A 19,654-nucleotide genomic window follows, 5' to 3' on the forward strand; every position below is an offset into this window, starting at 1 on the left:
CTAGGAGCAATGCCCATAATCAAGGCATTTATTTGAATTTTCCCCTAGGGGCAGGTCAGCAAAAACCTTGGGGTGTAGTTACACTTTAAAAGGCTTGCTGTAGCACCACTTTTGGATGATTGGCCTGTTTATTTTATTATTTTGCAGCAGAGGCAATATTGCATGGGACTGCACCTTTGTGCAAAATTGGTGATTGTTTGTGCATTGGAAGTAGGATTTCCTCGGACGAAGAACATGCAGGACAACAATAGGTTCCAGAGAGCTTATGCTGCCTGGTCCTAACAAAAACTCTATTTTTTTTCCTCTCTTGTCTGCAAATGCTGTCAAAGGTCAACACTACAAGAAGTGCAATCATTATGAGACAGCAATGCATGTTTTGTTATTGCAATAAAATCAATTGATTTAATTTATTGCTTAATTGTGACCATCACCAGCCCTCCCTAAGCAAGGGTAAGAAATCTTTTATTATAGGGAGGATATAAAAAGGGAGAGCAGTGTTCCACCTAGGTAGAGAGGGGGGCAGGGAGGAGAGACTCAAAGTAGGAAATAGAAAGGGTAGGGAAGAATAGATTGTTTTACAGTGAGGGTGAGATGTGAATTTGTTGAACATATTGTGCTTATTATGTTGTGTAATCAAGCCAGTATAGTGACAAGTGTGAAGCTTAGCTTTGAAGTTGGTGGCTGTGGACAGGGGGAATGAGTGAGTGGAAATACTTAAAGCAGGTATTTGGGATTAACGTGTCTAAAGTGAAGCCCAGTATGAGTTTTATCCCACATCCCAAGGCGTGCATCAGTGCGTCGTAGACCAGTATATGTGCAAAAACCGCTACCGCAAACCCGGGAACTGCCCCGGGCTCGCAGATGCAGCCAGGCCAGTAGATAGAGCGGGGGCCAGGGACCCCCCCCCCCCCCACAGCCGAGCAGCCCCCCAGACGCCCCCAAGAACCCAGGCCGAGAGGCAGCCACCGCCCCCACCCACCCACACCCAAGCACCCAACACCCCGAGGGGAGGGCCCAGAGAGCCTCCCGCCCGAGACCCCAGCAGAGGAGCCGGCGGGCGCCCGCTGGTGGGCCCAGAGCCAGCAGGGACCGGACCCCAGGCCAGAAGGACCCGGAACGAAAGCAGCACCAAGAGCAGCGCCCCCAAGGACGACGACCACGCCCATAGTCGCCGAGGGCACCAAGGGGATGCTGCAAGTTGCCCCGCCGGACCCCAGGCGCACCAACCGAGCACCCCAGAGCATGCCAGATCTCCTTTCCTTGATGCCGCCCTCACGATGAGCCCTAGACAGCCCCCCCTTACCCCACCCCACCAAAGGGCTCAGCCACACCGCAGAGCCCGGCTCGCAGGGTGCCGCCCAAGCCGAGGCCACCCGGCGCCGCACCCGCAGGCATGTTAGGGCGTGGGTGCTCCCCATCCAACCTATGTGTATATATGTGTATGTAGTGCAATAGCTCCAGAGGGTGGAAGTGGTGGTCCCATCCTCCGGGGGTGGTGTGTTGAGGTGTATTTAAAATTGGAGGGATTAGTAGGGCAGCCAGAGGTGGGAGTGCCACCCCCGCGCCACTACTTAGTAGCACAGGCGGCGGCCCCCTCAATCCCCAGCCCCCCAATGGTTGGGTATGTGAGTGTGGTGCAACAAGTGTTTGAGCCAGACCAGCTGGGAGTGAGTGACGTGAAGTGTCCATGTAGGAGGCCTGTCTGGTATGAGCCCGGCCCGTCCGCATGGCGGGCCACCGGAGAGGGTGCGTCCTGGGTTAGTGCCACCCAACAACCCAGGACGCAAGCGCCACTCCAAAGAGTAGCCACCCCCACCCCAGACCCCCCATCCCAAAGCCATGTACCCCACCACCCCAGGCCCCCAGGCGAGCCAACCCCCAAGCCAACCACCCGGCGCAGCAGCAATGCCCGCCCCCCAAACGAAGGCTACACCCCCCCCCACCAGCATCCCGGGCTGACAGGAACCCCCCACGCCAAATCCAACAGGAGAGCAGGTGCAGAGCGAAGGCGGAGGAGGGTGGCAGGACGCGACAGGGGGACAGAGAGCAAGGGAAAGAGTGGCAGAGAAACCCGTTGGCCCCTAGCCCCAAGGGCCACCCAGATGTGCACAGAGGGGGCAGGAGAGCAACACCAAACCGCCCAGGGACCACAAGAGCACCCGAAAGGGACGCACGCCCGTGCAGAGGCACCCAAAACACCCCAGCAACTCACTCAAGCCACCCAGGTCAAGGCCACCCCACAAGCCCATGGAGGTCCAGGACTACAGTTAGATCAGTGTGTTAGTAAAGAGTGGTGCTGGCAGTCGCTTGCAGGCTAGATCATCAGGCTAAAATCGAAAAACCAAGATTCAATGCAATTAGAAAAGGAGTCCAACGCTCCTCAAAGAAGGTTATTTAATTTTTTCTGAGAGCAGACATCTTTTCTATGGAAATAAGTTCTATGAGGAGATTTCGCCATTGGTTTATGCTTAACAATTTTTTATCTTTCTAATTCACTAAAATTGTTTTTTTTTGCAATGGCGAGTGCCGCAAGGATGGATTGCGATTGGTTTGCTGGAATATCAAGCATAGTCAGGTCTCCTAACAGACAGATTTGGAGATAGAGGAATCCTGCAGTCCAAAATGGAGGACATTTTTTCAGTGAATAGAAACCAAAACTGTTGAACTGGCGAACAAAGCCATACGGCATGTAAATATGAATCAGCTGTTCCCTGGGTGCACTGAGAGCAGATGTCTGTTGGGGAGAAGCCCATTTTATACATTTTCTGTTGGGTCCTGAGCTTATCATTTTCGAAGAGGTCTCGGAGATGAATAATTCCACTCTCTTCCCATGTTTTTAGATAGAGCGGTGTTTTTCTGTTTCTAAAGTCGGGGTTGTGCCAGATTGGAGACAGCATGCTAGTTTTTAATTGAACATTTTTAATGTCCAGGGCTTTCCACCACGCAGTCAGGGTGGAGGCAATCAGTGGGTTTTTAAAGCAGTTATGACGTTTGAGGGTCGCAGTGATAAAAGGGAGGTCAGAGATTTTAATATGTTTGCAGTCTAGCTGTTCTATTTCTAGCCAGGTGTTGCGGTATTCTTTCTGTTTTAGCCATTCTGTTAAATATAGAATTTGGTTTGCTAAGTAAAAATTTGTGAAATTAGGAGCTTCCAACCCACCCTCACTTTTATTTTTTTGAAGGGTTGAAAGGCTTATTTTGGGTTTTTTATTCCTTGCATAGAATTTTGTAATTGCAGAATCTAATCTTTTGAACCATTGTGTTGGTGGTTTCAGTGGGATCATAGAGAACAGAGTTTATTTTAGGTAAGATTTTCATTTTAACTGAGGCTATTCTGCCAAGGAGTGAGATGGGGAGATTGTTCCATCTCCGCAGGTCTTCTGTGACTTTATCCAACAGCGAATCTAGGTTCAGTTTAATTAATTCATTTAGGTTTGGTGATATATTTAAGCCTAGATATTTAATTGTATTTGTGGGGGTGGGGTATTGTGGGTTTTGGCTTGCCGGGTTCCATTAATTTTTTGTTAATGGAAGGATTGATGATTTTGACCAGTTAATGGAATAGTCTGATAATTTAGAGAAGCTGTTTATTAGTTTAAATACTTCTTCTAATGAGGATCGGGGTTCTTCCACATAGAGTAAAATATCATCATATTGCAAAAAGCAAAGGTGAGAGTGGGCAGCCTTGTCTTGTTCCCCTCTGCAGTGTGAAGCTTTGGGATGTTATTTTGTTTGTGGTTACTGAGGCGTTAGGTTTAGAGTACAGGGTGGAGATCCATTGTATGAATGATTCTCCAAAGCCAAATTTGCCAAGGACAGCAAGGAGGAATGACCAGTTGACTCTATCAAATGCTTTTTCTGCATCAAGTGACAAGATTATTGTTTTCTTTTTAGAGTTCTGTGCCATGTTGATCAAATTAAATAGTCTTCTAACACTTTCTGTGGAGTGTCTTTTTAATAAATCCTCATGGTCTTGGTATATAATTGACTGTACTACTTTCTCTAACCTGAAAGTGAGTGCTTTGGAAATAATTTTTACATCTGTGTTAATAAGTGAGATATGACGGTAGCTTGAGGGTAACATAGGGTTTTTGTCTGCTTTAAATAATAATTTAATGTTTGCTGTATTCATGTGGCCTCTTACGTAACCTTTATTTTTAATCTCTGTTAGTACTCTGAAAAAGAGCGGAGCCAGCATTGACCATAAGTGTTTTAGGAATTCAGCAGGGAGCCCACCTGGACTGGGTCCTTTGCCTGTTGACATGCTATCTAAAGCATTTTGTAGTTCTTGTAAGGTTAATGGTGAGTCTAAGGTGGTTTTCTGATCTATGGTGAGCTGTGGTAGGTTTAAGTTATTGAGGAAGGTTTTAATATCTTCAGGGTCAGGGTTTAGGTTGGATGAGTCTAGGTTTTGATAATAATCATGAAAAACCTTATTAATGTCCTGAGGTAAGTTTAAAGTTTGACCTGAATTATCAGAAATTGTCACTATGAAATTACTATCAACTATCAATTTATTAATTTTACTAACAGAAAGACAAAAAACGTTGTGAAAAATACATGCTGAGCAGTGTTTTGTGTTACACCAGGTATGCTTAGTGGAGTTCGCGTGGTCATAAAATCTAAGCTTTGCACTTTATTGGTCTGGCAGACTCTGCAAGGACTTCCACTGAGTCCGCTTCGTGTACGTTCTGCCCAAGTATGTTTGAGCCTTAAGCCCTCTTTGACCATGCTGGCCATTCCCGTTTCATCAAACTTAGATCAGCCTGATAAGCAGCGGCTTAATCAAGCTGGCTGTAACTGTTTATGATCGGTGCGCATTCATGGTTGCCTTCAGCAACATGGATCACAATCACATATTTAATAATAATGGCTTAGATTTCTAAAGTGCTTTTTTTTTAGGGTGACTCAAAGTGCATAGAGAAACCATTATTCATTCACACCAGTCACTCACATCAGTCATACCGGTGGTGGAAGTTACAATGTAGCCACAGCCACTGACTGAAGCGTGGCAGTCATTTCACGCCAACGACCCCTCTGACCACCACCAACATTCATGCACAATTCATACCCATTTATACAAGGCAATGTTGTAAAGTGCCTTGCCCAAGGACACAATGGCAGTGACTTGGATAGAGCAAGATTCAAACCCCAACCCTTAAATTATTGGATGACCCGCACTACCACTGAGGCATGGTTTACTGACTATAAACATGAGGACGCATGTGCTATAGGTTTTACTCCGAGTAATGGAATGTTGAGACCAATGTTTTAAGTTGGCGTTTTTCAGTAAATCCATGAATAACTTAAGCATTTCTGATGAAAGCCGACCTATATGTGTTTGGTTGTTTTGTTTTGTTTTACACCTGTCAGCATTCAAATAATATTACAGATTTAGTAAGACATTAATAAATAATAAAGGCTCATCATTTATTAGTGCTTTGACTCGAAGGTTCCTAGAAACTACTCAGCAAAACACTGAAAGGCTTTAAGTGTTTTGCTGAGTAGTTTCTAGGAACTAATAATTAAATTAATGTGCTGAAAGGGAGCCAAACACATTTTGCTGGAATAAGATATTTTTTACTGAGTCAATATTTTATACACACATGCAGTCTTATCAATGGGCTTTTCTGAGTAATCGAAAATTTTAATATTATCTACCCTTGTGTATAAATGAAATTAAGAATATAAACACCCACACTTAAAATGTAAATATTTTCTTATGAGTGAAAAAATAAAGAACAAAATAATTACAGTAATGAGGTTTATTAAAAGATGGACATAGATGTTTTATGTCAGTGCTTCATCTGATGTTAAACAATGTATGTTTAATTTAGAATAATGGTAGGAAACTGTGAGATCGATTTCAAACTCTGCTAAATGAGCTGCAGGATAAGCCAAGCCTGCCCATTAGCCTAGTTGCAGGATATCCCGAATGAAGCCATTCTGCAGTAGTGGCCTGATGGTTAAGAAAGCGGGCCTGTAACTGGAGGGTCATCACTGTGAGACATTGGGTAAGCAAGTCTTTAAACCTAACTGCTGATCTACCTGTAGATCTGGACCTCCATGGGCTTGTGGGGTGGCCTTGACCTGGGTGGCTTGGGTGGGTTGCCGGGGTGTTTTGGGTGCCTCTGCGTGGGCGGGCGTCCCTTTTGGGTGCTCTCGTGGTCCCTGGGCTATTTGATGTTGCTCTCCTGCCCCCTCCGTGCACATCTGGGTGGTCCTTGGGGCTGGGAGCCTGCGTGGTTGCTTGGGGTTATTCTTGCGTGGTTGCTTGGGGGTGGCCTCAGTGGGGGGGCTCTCTCCTGCTCGGCCACCTCCAGCTTTGGCGGGGGGTGGGGGTCGCCCCCTAGATCACTGGGGGATGTGGCTGGTGCCCAGCTGCACCTGGGGGGTGGGGGGGTCCCGCATGGTTTGGGGGGTGCCGCGGGGTCGGTCTCCGGCTTTGCTGCTCAGCGCATCCCTACGGCCTGCAGTGCAGTGTGCCCGTCTGCGCCATCTACCCTCTCCGGTGGCCCGCCATGTAGACGGGCCGGGCTCATACCAGACAGGCCTCCTACATGGACACTTCACTCACTTCCAGCTGGTCTGGCTCATATACCCAACCCTTGGGGGGGCTACTAAGTAGTGGCGCGGGGGCGACACTCCCACCTCTGGCTGCCCCTCCAATTTTAATTACACCTCAACACACCACCCCCGGGAGGGTGGGACCACCACTTCCACCCTCCGGAGATATTGCGCCACATACATATATATACACATAGGTTGGATGGGAAGCACCGCTCCCCTCCATCCACCTTTTTTTAATAGCACTTCATACATTCACTAAACACACACATTCACTCAAGGAGTAGGTAAGTGCCTCTCCATTGGGGAATGGAGAGGCACCATAACAAGGTGGTGGGTAGTTTCACACATTTGAGCCTGTCGGGTGGGGGCCCGGCCCCTCTGTTGATGGCTGGGCCGCCATGTAGAGGACTGGGTGCTCGGCTCTTTGGGGCTTTCTCGGATGTGTGTGTGGGGGCGGTGGCTGCTTCGCGGCCTGGGATCTCGGGGGCATCTGGGAGGCTAGGGCCTGGGGCTCCTTGTTCCCCACTCTTTCTGCTGGCCTGGCTGCATCTACAGGCCTGGGGCGGCTCCTGGGTTTGCAGTAGTGGTTTTTGCACATACACTGGTCTACGATGCACTGGCACGCCTTGGGATGTGGGATAAACTCATACTGGGATTAACTTTAGACACGTTGATCCCAAATACCTGCTTTAGGTATTAGAATCAGAATCAGAATGCTTTATTTGCCAGGTACAGTTTAGAACAATACAAGGGATTTGACTTGGTAGTTGCAGCGAAAGATACACATCAACACACCGGAGCAGCCATTTGCGGCGCCCACATATTTAGGTGAAAAAGGGAACAACAACCCTCACTCCTTCCCTCTGTCCACAGCCACCACCATTATAGCTATGCTTCACACTTGTCACCAGACTGGCTTGATTACACAACATAATAAGCACAATATGTTCTACTACAACTTCACATCTCACTCTATTGCAAAATAATGTATTCTTCCCCACCCTTTCTATTTCCTGCCTTGAGTCTCACCTTCCTGCTCCCTTCCACCTTCCCCTCCACCTAGGTATGACACTGCTCTCCCTTTTTATATCCTCTATATAATAAAATGTTTCTTACCCTTCCTTGGGGAGGGCTCGTAATGGTCACAATTAAGCAATAAAATAAATTAATTTATTTCATTGCAATAGCAAAACATGCATTGCTGTCTCATAATGATTGTACTTCTTGTAGTGATGACCTTTGACAGCATGTGCAGACAAGTAGAAAAATAACTGCTTTCAGGTCATTGTTGTAAGTGATATCTTTGATCTCAATGACTAACCTGGTTAAATAAAGATAAGTGTTGGGCGGTAACGCTTTACTTGTTACAAGTAACGCGTTTCTGCCCAACGTTACTATTGACAGACTAGTACTGTAACGGAATATTTTTTAAAGAAATAACGGAGTTACCATTACAATATGGTGCATTTGTTCGTTACTTTGCTAGCTGCAATGTACTTCCTGTTTACAGTGTCGCTACATATTTTTGCGGGACGCGGGCCAAACATGGTAAAACCGAAGAAGAAGAAGTATTGTCAGCGTGTTCCTTTTTACATCACGTGCACCAATCATGGCGAGTCAATGCGAAAGCAGGACGTGCTTCTCAGAGTAGAAATACGTGTATTATTTTACTCATCTGTCTCCAAAAGATGCATCGGTGAAGCTAAGCTAACGCTGCGTTGATGGATGTGAGGGAAGCCTCTGCACCAAAGCAACAGCGTATGGATTTTAATGGCCTGTGACTGTTATCCAGGGACAGGTCCGCCAAACTATCGCACGATACTATGTTGTTGTAAATATGCAGTCCGTTGCTATTGCAGAATTGGTCAAAATTTATTCTGAATGTTAATTCGGATTGCTTTCATTTATTTATTTTTTGAAGGTTTTTTGTGTTTATGTTAAACATTATTGCTAGTTTTTGTACTTAAGCTGTAGGGAAACATTCTAAGGCTAAACACAACCGTTTATGATGCTGAAGCCACTTTAATTCTTGATCTTTGATTTTGAATAATATTCAGGTTGTTTTGTGTTTTATTTATTTCACAATTCCTTGGAACATTTTCAGTTTATGCTGGTCTCAGGTAAATAAACTATTATTGAAAGAATACTTAGTGTTTGAATCAGATTGGTGTTTGTAAAGATTAATACTGAGCAGAGTTTAGTTCTGTGAATGTAAATGATTAGAAACTGTAGGGTTGGATACAATAACATTTGATTTATCAGAGGCTTTTATCCAAAACAATGTTAATACAGGGGCACAGTTGATCAACAGTGGATTATTATAATGTTACAGCACTGATATGAAGCTGTATGGACACAAATGACCCAAAAAATAAATGAAAGTAAGTAATTCAAAAGTTACTTTTTCCAGTAACCCATTACTTTTTGGTGTAAGTTAATCAAAATAGTAACTGAGTTACTTTGTGAATGAAGTAACTAGCAATTGTAACTAGTTACTTTTTTTCAGTAACAAGCACAACACTGGATAAAACAAATCAATAAATATCAGGATTAGCCAGTATAGATCCCTATCTCTGTTTCTTTAAATGCAGTAAAGACCGGACATTATATGAATGTTAACATGTACATGGTTGTTTATTTATGTCTAGTAGTGTGTTACTTTAACCAGCAGAGGGAGGCAAAGCTAGAAAACTAAAGTTATTGGTTTAAACGTGTGCCCTAGTTTTGTTATTATCAAATTTTAATAGGTGGAATAATTCCACCCAGGGTTTAGCTAGGTCCTAAACATTGTTGTATCACATGACTTCTGCGTGAAGCACTATGTTAGATGGTAAAACTAGACATCAAATATAATCAGATAGCCTCTTTGGAAATACCTAAATTGACATGTGATTTAACAACATGGTGTTTGGATGTTTTGTCTTTAATTGTTCTCGTAGGCACTTAAAGAGTTATCATTGCAATTCAATTTTCTCATTAACTGAGATGCAGCATAGTACAAATTTAATTACCCCATACATCATCAAAGTAGAAGTGTATCCTGTTGTGGTCTAGTGGCCAAATAAGCAACAAAGTCAGAACTGGTACCAGTGTAGGCATCATGGGTGGGAGGCATTTGCGAACCGTCCCCCTACTGTGCATATACATCACTGGAAGCAGCACAACTAATAGGTTGCTTTCATGTGACATCACATTGTTGCATCACGAGAGCACGAAATTCAGATGACGGACAAGAAGTTAGGACCTTGAGCATCTGCCGTCTGAAATAATCAAAATGCCCATGTTTTGTGTAGTTTACGGCTGCTCCAATCATTCTAACCAAGAAAAGGAAAATATATTTTTTAGAGTACCGAAGATTGTCATTCACAAAGGTGAGAAATGTAAAAGGCTCACAGAACAATGCCGTAAAAAGTGGATTTTAAACCTACGTCTGAAGTCGGGAGCAGTAGTCTGCTGATGGCCGTGTCTGTAACGACCACTTTGTCAGAGGTATGTTAGCAAGCTAACTTTGTTTTTGTGGTTGTTTATATAGTATTAGGTTGTCGTTAACTGCTCATTTACTATATTATTTGCCTTCTTTCACCCCTACACATTGTGCACAGTAAAAGTTGAACACCCAAATGCTATTTCACTACATGTCACAAAGTATTATTCAGTAGTAGTATATATGTATGTGACAAACAAACCTCTTATATCCTTGACTGTCAGGCTAACATAGTTGTTAAGATGTTTTGTATGTTTATTTACATTATAGCCGTTACTGTTGGCTGCTAGCATATTAACACATAAAATAATATAAGAAAAATCACTCACCCTGGTGAAGACCAAACGATAATATTTGTGGAGCCGTTTGGTACCGAGGTTGTGGACCCACCCACTCACAAAAAAGTTATATTCCTCCATACTCTTATAGGGTTTCATCTGCTGTTTAGAGTGCAGTGTTTTTAAATGGCAAACATATGTATACAGCTATAGAATTACTGAACAAATGAACAAACATTTGTACCCCCCTTTTCTTAATGCGCCCCCATTGACTTTTGTCTGGCGCTGACTCTGACTGGTACCCCTCATTTCACGATGGCTGTGGCTCTGTGACAGACATGAGGTTAATGGATGGAGGAGGCACTGACTTTCAACTGTTGCGCAGCAATGATCAGGGCCAGGCAATTCTAAACAAAAAAACAGAGTGAAAGAAGATGAAAAAAGGTGACCAAAAGCATGGAGATAAAGCATTGTCACCAAAGACAATGCTTTATCTCCATGTGTTTATAAGCAAGAGACAACTCTTCAGTACATTAGTTTAAAAAAATCTTCTCATTATAGGAATTCTACTGCTGCAATGATTAGGCACTGAATTAATAAGTCAAACACATAATTGATCTACAATTATTTAATGATGCAACATCTTTTATCTCACTGAGCTAGTTAGCACACGGAAATGTCACATGTAGCTGCACAAAAAAATTAAACTAGGCAGCATGAAGATGTTGTTAAATTATTTTTAACAATGCTTTATTGGCTCCATAAGTGAAAAACTGATGTTTAAAAATGTCATTGACTATATGTCAAATATATGTCATATATTTGTCAGTATGAGAGTGAAATTCAAAATGCTGAGAAAAATTCAATTTTTTAAATAAAAATCTGATTTATTTCCCCACATAATCTTCAATGACCACTGAAAATGTATTTAGCAAGAATTTGCAAGTATATGTTTACATTACTGTTTCTGGTGAAACATTTTGATGCACTGTTGGCTAAAATTTGAAAATCTGTGAGGATTGTTTGTGTAGGACAGTCTGAAGACAGTCTGAAGACAGTCTGAAGACGTGCTGTAGCAAGTTAGCTAAAATGTGTCAGTTTTACAGTTTTTGACTAAATCAGTGTGATGGACTTCATAATTTCCAATTAGTTTAAACATACAAACGTTTTGCTGAAAGCTGCCAATCTGTAGCACATATGGTTGATTTGTCATGAAATGCCAGGAACCTATTGCCCCTCAATATACAAACACAACAGCATAATAACCATTTTATTGGTTAGATTTTTATGATCTTGAAAAGTCAGGCGGTATAATAAGTGTTTAAAACATTAGGTTGGGGACATGCAGAAAGCTAGCAACCCAGGCTAATCTAACATTATGCAGCATAGTTTGTTAGAGAATGCTAAATGAAGCGCTTTGGCTGCAACCTCACCTTTCCAGAATGGGAAATGTGATGCAGTGGGCAAAGTGATTACATAAGTTTAAAGATTTAAGAGATTCAAAATGAAATTTCAGAAAACAAAACATAAGAAAATGTAAAGATTTGACACATTTTTACAATTATTATTTTTTTATTTCCATGATGAGAGGAGTCCTAGTCCTAGTCCCTGCCCTGACTGTACATCTGCTGTGACTAATGCCTTCATCTCTGTTCCAGCTGCAGCATAGTGCACTTACTGTATATTACCAGCTATGGTATAAGATGGTGGCAGAGTCTTTGATTGGGCACAAAAGTTTGTTTGGTTAGTTTTTTTTCAAAATTTCACAAATAAAATATGAGCAAACATCTATGAGAATCTCTGAACTTTATTAAAGAGAAATATACTTTTGTAAAAGCTCAACATTTGTTAAGTTGTCACATTAAAGGTGGGAAAAGATGTTCATATATTTATTAAGTTCTGTGATTTTTAATACATTGTTTTATCCAGCGCGATGACTAGGGTTGGGTACCGAAACACGGTACCAATATGGCACCAGTTCTGACGAAAACGGTACAGACAGAATAAGAACAAACATTTCAGTGCCTCATTTTGGTGCCTCGTTCCCCGGTTGTTGATCTTGACATCAGTGCCACTACTCATCAGCAGATTCAGCACACCTGTTGCTCATAACTGATCGCGAGAGGATAAAAGAACAGATGGAGTTTACTTAAAAGCCACGCACAATGTACCGTGTTTGATAACCTACGTGATCTTGAGCTTATCACGTCAACAACAGCAGCAGCCAGTGTCGGCCTCCTCGGACAAATTGAAGCGAGTCCCACTCCCAGCCCTGTCAGTGTGGTGGACATCATCACAGATAAATAGAGTAGCCTTTCCTAATCGGGTCAGTTTAGCAATTTAATGCCAACCGCAAATGTTGCATATCAAGTAAGGAAGCTAGCAAACACTGTTGGCATTCAACGCGTGACAACATCATATGAGCTATGACCTATACGTCAACTCAATGTCCGCTGACTTTATGCTTAATGTTAAGCTCATAACAAGTTGTGTTTGTAGACACAATGTTGAACCTAAGTTTTACCACCAGATGTAGAAGGCACAATTTTGCATTTCTATAGGTTTAGCTTCTACAGCCTTATTACAGGCTAGCTGATGGGTCTGCTGCAACCTGTGGCTCTGGAGCCTCATGTGGCTCTTTGACTCTTTTGCAATGGCTCCCTATAGCTTTAAAAAACTATTGAAATAGTTTTTTTTTTTACAAAGACTATTAATGCCTAATGACAAATACAATTATTATATTATTTAAATGTTGTAACTTGTTTATTATTTCTATATGTTACTTGTAAATATATTATTTAAGTTAATAGTGTGTTCAATCAATGTAATATTTAATGACTGGCATAAACAGGTCTAAGGTTTTGCTTAAAATGTTGGCATGATTGAAATCAGCTTACACTGCACTGTATGAACCGAATATCTGAATTACTAATTTAAAACATTTCATAACCATCTTTTACAAAAGATTCACTAACAATATATTTTGAAGTCTGAAAGAGGAATAACTTTGAGGTAAAGAATAATATCACCTTACGTGGGTAAACAACTGAAAGGAAATGTCGATCCAATCTAAGAACAGGCTAAGCCCTACAAAGACTCAGGTCAGCCTTTGCACTTCTCTTCTGTGCAAATATTCACTCCAGTTCACATTTCATTTCAGCTCTAAACAGATGTTGATAAAAAAAAAAACAAAATAAGTGATTTTTTTTTGTTATTCACAATCATTTACTGTGGAAATATCTTTCTTAACGTTGAAAAATCAAAAAAAGACTAACTGATCCATATGTCTTTAAAGAAATGTTCATACGTTCATTCCATTAACAGATTGTATGTCTGTTTGCAACCAACTTCCTCCTTTTTAGGGTCATGGGGATACACCCCAAATAGGGTGCCAGTCCATCACAGGGCAACATGCACACAGACACTAATACATACAAGATAATCTCCAATTATCCTAATAGTTATTTAAGTGGATAGTGGGAAGAAATTTGAATCCTTAGAGAAAAGCCACTCAAGCACAGGGAGAACATGCAAACTCTACAAAGAAAAGACCAAAGTGTTCACCCGAAGGTGAACTCAGAACCTTCTTGCTGTGAGGGGGATGTGCTGCTCCTCTGTGCATCCTATGTTTGTTTCATTATGTCTAAATAATTCCCTGAGTGAGAAACAGATTGATTTTGTTTTTATCTTAAGTAAAAAGATGAATACAAAGTGAATTCAGTTAAACATCATCGTCAGTGAAAAAAAAAAAGCAAAGCAATGAAAGCAGATGGTCCCACTTTTCACATTTCAAAGTGTGTGATCTTCTTTTGGTAAACCAACTCTTTGATCTGAGTCAGGGATATCATGTATAAGATGTGATGATGCTCAAGACAGCAGTTCTAAGATATTTCAGTAATTGTTTACTCTTTTCCTTTTAAATAATGTTATCTTTTATTGTTAAAGCAGTAGCAAAGAGATGAAGCTTTCTCTTCACAATGCGATGTTTTGATGGACTCGTCACTATTAGATGTTTAACACACTTGACCTTTGTGTAAAATAAAAGACAACTCAACACAATTTCAGTATTTGTGTTTTATCTATTCACCAATCAAGACACATGGAGTTGCACTGATAATCTAAGTCTAGCAGTGTTAGGAACAAGGAGGTTAGGAGGAAGGAGGCTATACCTAATTATTAGCCTCTTTTTGAATGAAACAACTGATGCCAGCATCAAGGAGTGTATATATACGTAAATGCAGACCAACTCTACACCTCAGTATGAATGGTGTCTAATGGTACTGATCTGTGGACTAGAAACAATCAATTAATCTAGAGGCTTCAAATACTACAAAATTTAGATGATTGTTGATTAGAATATGAATCTGGGAGGATGATTCTCAAATAACTCTCAAACATACATGCACAAAACATGAAGAGATTCCTGGTTTGCTTAGTGGTCAGCACTCTTAACATGACGACAGGCATCAAACGCTATTTTAGTGTGTTTAATCAGAAAGTGGCATCACACAGTGTGAACAGGTCAAACATAAGCTTTTACATAAGTTTCAAGACTTAAAACATCCAAACATTTCACATGGTACAATGTTAAGCATGTGAAAAAAATATGAGAAATGATTGAGAAAATCCAACTCAAGAATCTTGGGTTGCTGTTAAAAAAATCAACAACTAAATATGAAACAGTTGTACTTGTGTCTGTGGTTAGAGACACTCTGTGTTTTAATTTAGACACACTATGTTTTGCTGACTCCCATTTAATAATTAAATTAAACTAGGCCACCACAAGCAGACACCACCTGGATTTACTGCAATCTGGCAGTCTGCCTCAAATAAGTCTAAATAAAAAATAATAATCTTTAGTGACCTTTATTTTGAAGGCACCTTCTAACACCTAATTTTAGGTCATTCAACCATCTGGATTGTTTATTGAATGGTTCAGTATTTCTCAAACTCCACTATGTAAATTCCATGTGGCTAAAAAGATATATTTAATCACAAATGTGTGTACTTCCTTGACTTTTCATTAAGATCCATTGCTTTTTTAAGCTGGTCCTTTGCACTTGACCACAGTTATTCATACTGAGTTCTGCTGCTGGACGGTTTTGTTCAAAGACCTCGAAAAATAAACCAGTGACTGAGCTTTTTCCACTCGGCTAAGCTGCTCCTGGTGTGAGGGTTGCTCAGATTCTATGATTAATGTACTCAGACATCTTCAGATTGAAACTTCATATTCCCTGGTTTCCTGTAAAAAAACAAAAACACATCCTTTGTTAGAAAAGTTATTACACATATGTAAAACCATAACTCCTCTTATAATTACAGCTGTTGGATGAAGGTGAGAATATTTATTAGTAATAGAGATGTAACGATTAATCGTAAGGCAGTTAAAAATCGATTCATAGGTATCACGATTTACATCGATGCTCTGAAAATTGAATCGCAGTACTTTTTTAAACAGCAGAGGGCGGAAAATATTTATCCCTTCTCTTGTCCAGCAGTGTAGGCCGCGGGCGGAATCTGCTACTACTTTCTTTCTGGCCGCCTTCTACTCTTAAACATGTTCATAAATGATTTCTTACCCCTTTAGCACCGAAAGAATATCTGTAATATTACGTGAATATCTGTAAAAGTCACGTTTTTCTATTAGCTCTGTCTGCTAGCGCATAGCATCTCTTCTTCACTGCATGAATATCTGCATGCCAACCGACCACTGGGTTACCAGTGCCCTCTGCTGGTCCAAACACATTTCTGACGTAAATACAGTGAAATGACAGGTTTTTAAAGTCCAATTGTTAAGGCACAAAATACAAAAAAGAAAAATAACTATTATGCAGTTTTGCATTGTTTACTATAGAACCAGAATTGAAATTAATAGGCTTCTTCATTTGTATTATTCCTTTATTTATTTCATTCAAGATTTATTTTTAGTTAAATTGCATTGTTTTGAATAGTTTATCAAGGGATTCTTTTGGCAATGAAAAATAAAAGGAAAATAATACAGTATTTTTTAAGGAATATTTTTCAGTAATCATTTGTCTACAGTCCCATTTTGTAAAATAAATCGTGAGAGAATCATATCTTGAACCCAGTATCGTGAATCGAATCGTATCGGGAGTTGAGTGAATCGTTACATATCTAATTAGTAATGTATATTAGTGTAAAAGAACTGAATCCATCAAAGGGCATCTATTTTCTTTGTGCATGTCTGCCTATTCGTCTGTCTCTTAAGTTTGCATGTATGTTCGGCAAAATGCTTACCAGAAGGCGCTCAGATTAAGCAGTGTGAGGCAAAAGACCCAAGTCCTTCCTTACAAAACCTGAAATATCTACCCCTTGCACTATAGAAACAGTTAATAATAGTAGTGTTTTTTCTGGTTACAAGATACATTTTGGAAAGTCGGAAGTTATGCCTTTAGGCAGTCTGAAACAAAAATTCCAGACTCCATCACCTTTCCCCTTTAAATGGTCACCAGATGGTTTTGTATATCTAAGAACACATATAATGCCAACTTAAACAAATGTACAAAGTTAGTTTTGCCCCTGTTTGAGCGAATTAGATTGGACTTGGAGAGGTGAAGCACCCTCCCTGTTTCCTGGCTGGGCCGAGTGGCCCTTCTAAAAATCAACATTCTTCCCAGACTACTCTACCCAATCCAAATGATTCCAGTTACAGTTCCACATGAGGCTGTACAACAATTAAAAAGCTGGTTTAGCTCCTTTATAAGGGCCAAAAAGAAGCCTCGCCTCAAAATAGCCACTTTATGCCTGTTGTCTGCCAAAGGAGGTTTAGACTTTCCAGACATCCTAAAGTACCAACTTAGTGCTCATCTCCGTGTTATAGCAGACTGGATATATAACAAAACTTCCTCCCTCTGGTTTGACATTGAAAGCTTGATGTCTAAATACCCCTTGAAATACATTTCATTTATCAAAAAGTCCACACAATTAAATGCTGCCTGCACAAACCTAGTTACAATCTGTACGGGCAAGGTGTTACAGGTTGTCAGAAAAATATAGGGACGATGTAGTTTCACATCTGTTTTTACTCCTATATGTGACAACCCTGATTTTCCACCTGAAATAACAGATAATTTCCGCCACTGGGCAAAGAGTGGCATAAATAATCTAAGATATGAGATGGCTCCATTCTGAAGTCCTTTGGTCAGCTGCAGGACAGATACAACATTCAACAAAAATATTTTTTCCATTATTTGCAGTTGAGAGACTACATCAGGAGGGACACCACAATACTCCAGTGTCAAAATATTACAGATTGTGAAAGTAAGTAAGTAAGTAAAATGTATTTATATAGCGCTTTTCACAGACCAGGGTCACAAAGTGCTTCACATTTTACAGTTTAAAACAATAACAATAAGAGTACATACTGTATGCCAGTACAGTGTCGGTAGAATGCAAGAAATAAAAGGGTACATACAAAGCCTACATTGGGCAGATAGAAAAGTGTGGCTAGAAAGCCTCTCTAAAAAAGTATGTCTTTAGTTGATTTTTGAAATAATCCACGGAGTGTGTGGAAGCTCATTCCAAAGGCGAGGAGCTACGGCTTTAAACGATTCACCTCCTCGAGTTTTAAAGCGAGTGCAGGGGACCATCAGCAGGTTCTGAGAAGAGGTTTTCAAGCACCTATTGGAGACATAGGGCTGGATCAGGCCTTTAGTGTATCCAGGTGCCTGACCATGGAGAACCCTGAAAGTCAGTACCAGGATTTTAAATTTAATCCTGTATATGACAGGGAGCCAATGTAGAGATTTTAAAATAGGAGTAACATGGGCTATCTTGTGGGTGCGGGTCAGGAGCCACGCAGCAGAGTTTTGGACTACTTGTAGGTGAGCCAAGTCCTTTTTACTAAGGCATGTAAACAGGTTGTTACAGTAGTCTAATCGTGAGGAAACAAACGCATGCACAATCATCTCAAGCTCATGATGAGAGACCATGTGTCTCAGCTTAGAGATGTTTCTCAAATGGAAAGAACAGTTCCTGAGAAGCTGTTTAGAATGCCGTTCTAGGGACATCCCTTCATCAAAAGTTACTCCAAGGTTCCTCAGACTACCTTTTACCGAGCTACTTAGGGCGCCAAGGTGCTGCTTAATAAGAGGCACAATACTGTCTGGAGCAACGACAGGCAACTGTTAATTATTAACTCTGTTAGCTCCTTTTACAACACACTTAAAGAGACTGAATTGACAAATACATCATTTTTAAAAGGCATATGGGGGAGAGAGCTTGGAGTTGGTATTACCGATGATAACTGAGATTATGCTTGGAAGAATGCAAAAATTGTGTTTGTAATAGAGTAAAGGCAGTTCAGTTAATGATACTGTACAGGGCGCATATTTCTCCCTCCCTCCGCTATAAATTTTACTCCAGTTTATCCCCACAATGCTTAAAGTGTAGGACAGAAATTGGTACGTTCACTCATTGCTTTTGGTCTTGTAGGCAAATCCAGCAGTTTTGGCACATCATAGAGCAAGAAATTAACAAAATTCTACATATTAATACAGATGGTGGGCCGTTGTCATTACTTCTTGGTATATCTAATACTTTTATTATCGACAGATATAGGCGGGAGACCCCTTCCAAGGTAAGTAAGTACATTTTTTTTAATATAGCGCTTTTTACAGATAAAAATCACAAAGTGCTGTACAAATAAAGTTGAAATTAAAACAGGAGCAACATCACACAGAGGATAATAAAACAGAGGTTAATTAAAAACAACAAGGTACAATGGCAGAGAGTCATACGAGACTACTTCCACCTCATCCAGCTTCTCTCCTACCCTTGCCTTCTTGGATTTAACAGCCCAGATGAACGAGCTTGTTCTTGCTGGCACAAGACTGACACCCCACCATTTACCTATGATCGCATCTTCTCTCCCCTAAAGAACCAATCACCACCACCCATCCTTCCTTGACATTACCAGGCTCAGGATCTCTCTTCTCCTCAGGCTAATAGGAGCATGATCCAGACAACCAGCTATGTTCACTTTATAGCGACATGTGTCTGATGTGAGCTGGGTCCGGACTGTAATACCTCTATTTGTTGGAACAACCAGAAAAAGTCGGCCTTATGGAATTAATGCAGCTTCTTTAATTCCTGTGGTGACAGGTAACACAGGTAAAATTGTGAAAGAGAAACAAAATGCTTATTAGAGATAATAATTTGATTACTATAACATGTCTTCTAAAAAGTCCACCAGTGTCTCCTGTAAAGTCTTTAAAATGAGCTTACCGTTAGATCTCTTGTTAACAAGTCACTGTTAATTGTACTAATATTATTTTGACACATCATTTGGACTTTTAATGAA

The 19,654-nt window shown here is 40.9% G+C and overlaps 1 protein-coding gene across 2 annotated transcripts in view; it reads right to left on the bottom strand.

Annotated features, from left to right (window-relative positions):
• Positions 1-14,387: 14,387 nt before the first annotated feature.
• Positions 14,388-19,654, bottom strand: part of sez6b (seizure related 6 homolog b) — a 151,751-nt gene continuing 146,484 nt past the window's right edge. Inside the window, exon 16 of one of the 2 annotated variants that reach the window (XM_028465518.1) lies at positions 14,388-15,574. In XM_028465518.1, coding sequence (XP_028321319.1) covers positions 15,558-15,574 — 17 coding nt within the window. In that variant the 3' untranslated portion in view covers positions 14,388-15,557. The remainder of the gene's footprint in view (positions 15,575-19,654) is intronic. The other variant, XM_028465517.1, reaches the window with a different exon arrangement.

This window comes from Gouania willdenowi, chromosome 13 (assembly GCF_900634775.1).
Source record: "Gouania willdenowi chromosome 13, fGouWil2.1, whole genome shotgun sequence".
In the NCBI taxonomy this organism is placed as follows: Eukaryota; Metazoa; Chordata; class Actinopteri; order Blenniiformes; family Gobiesocidae; genus Gouania; species Gouania willdenowi.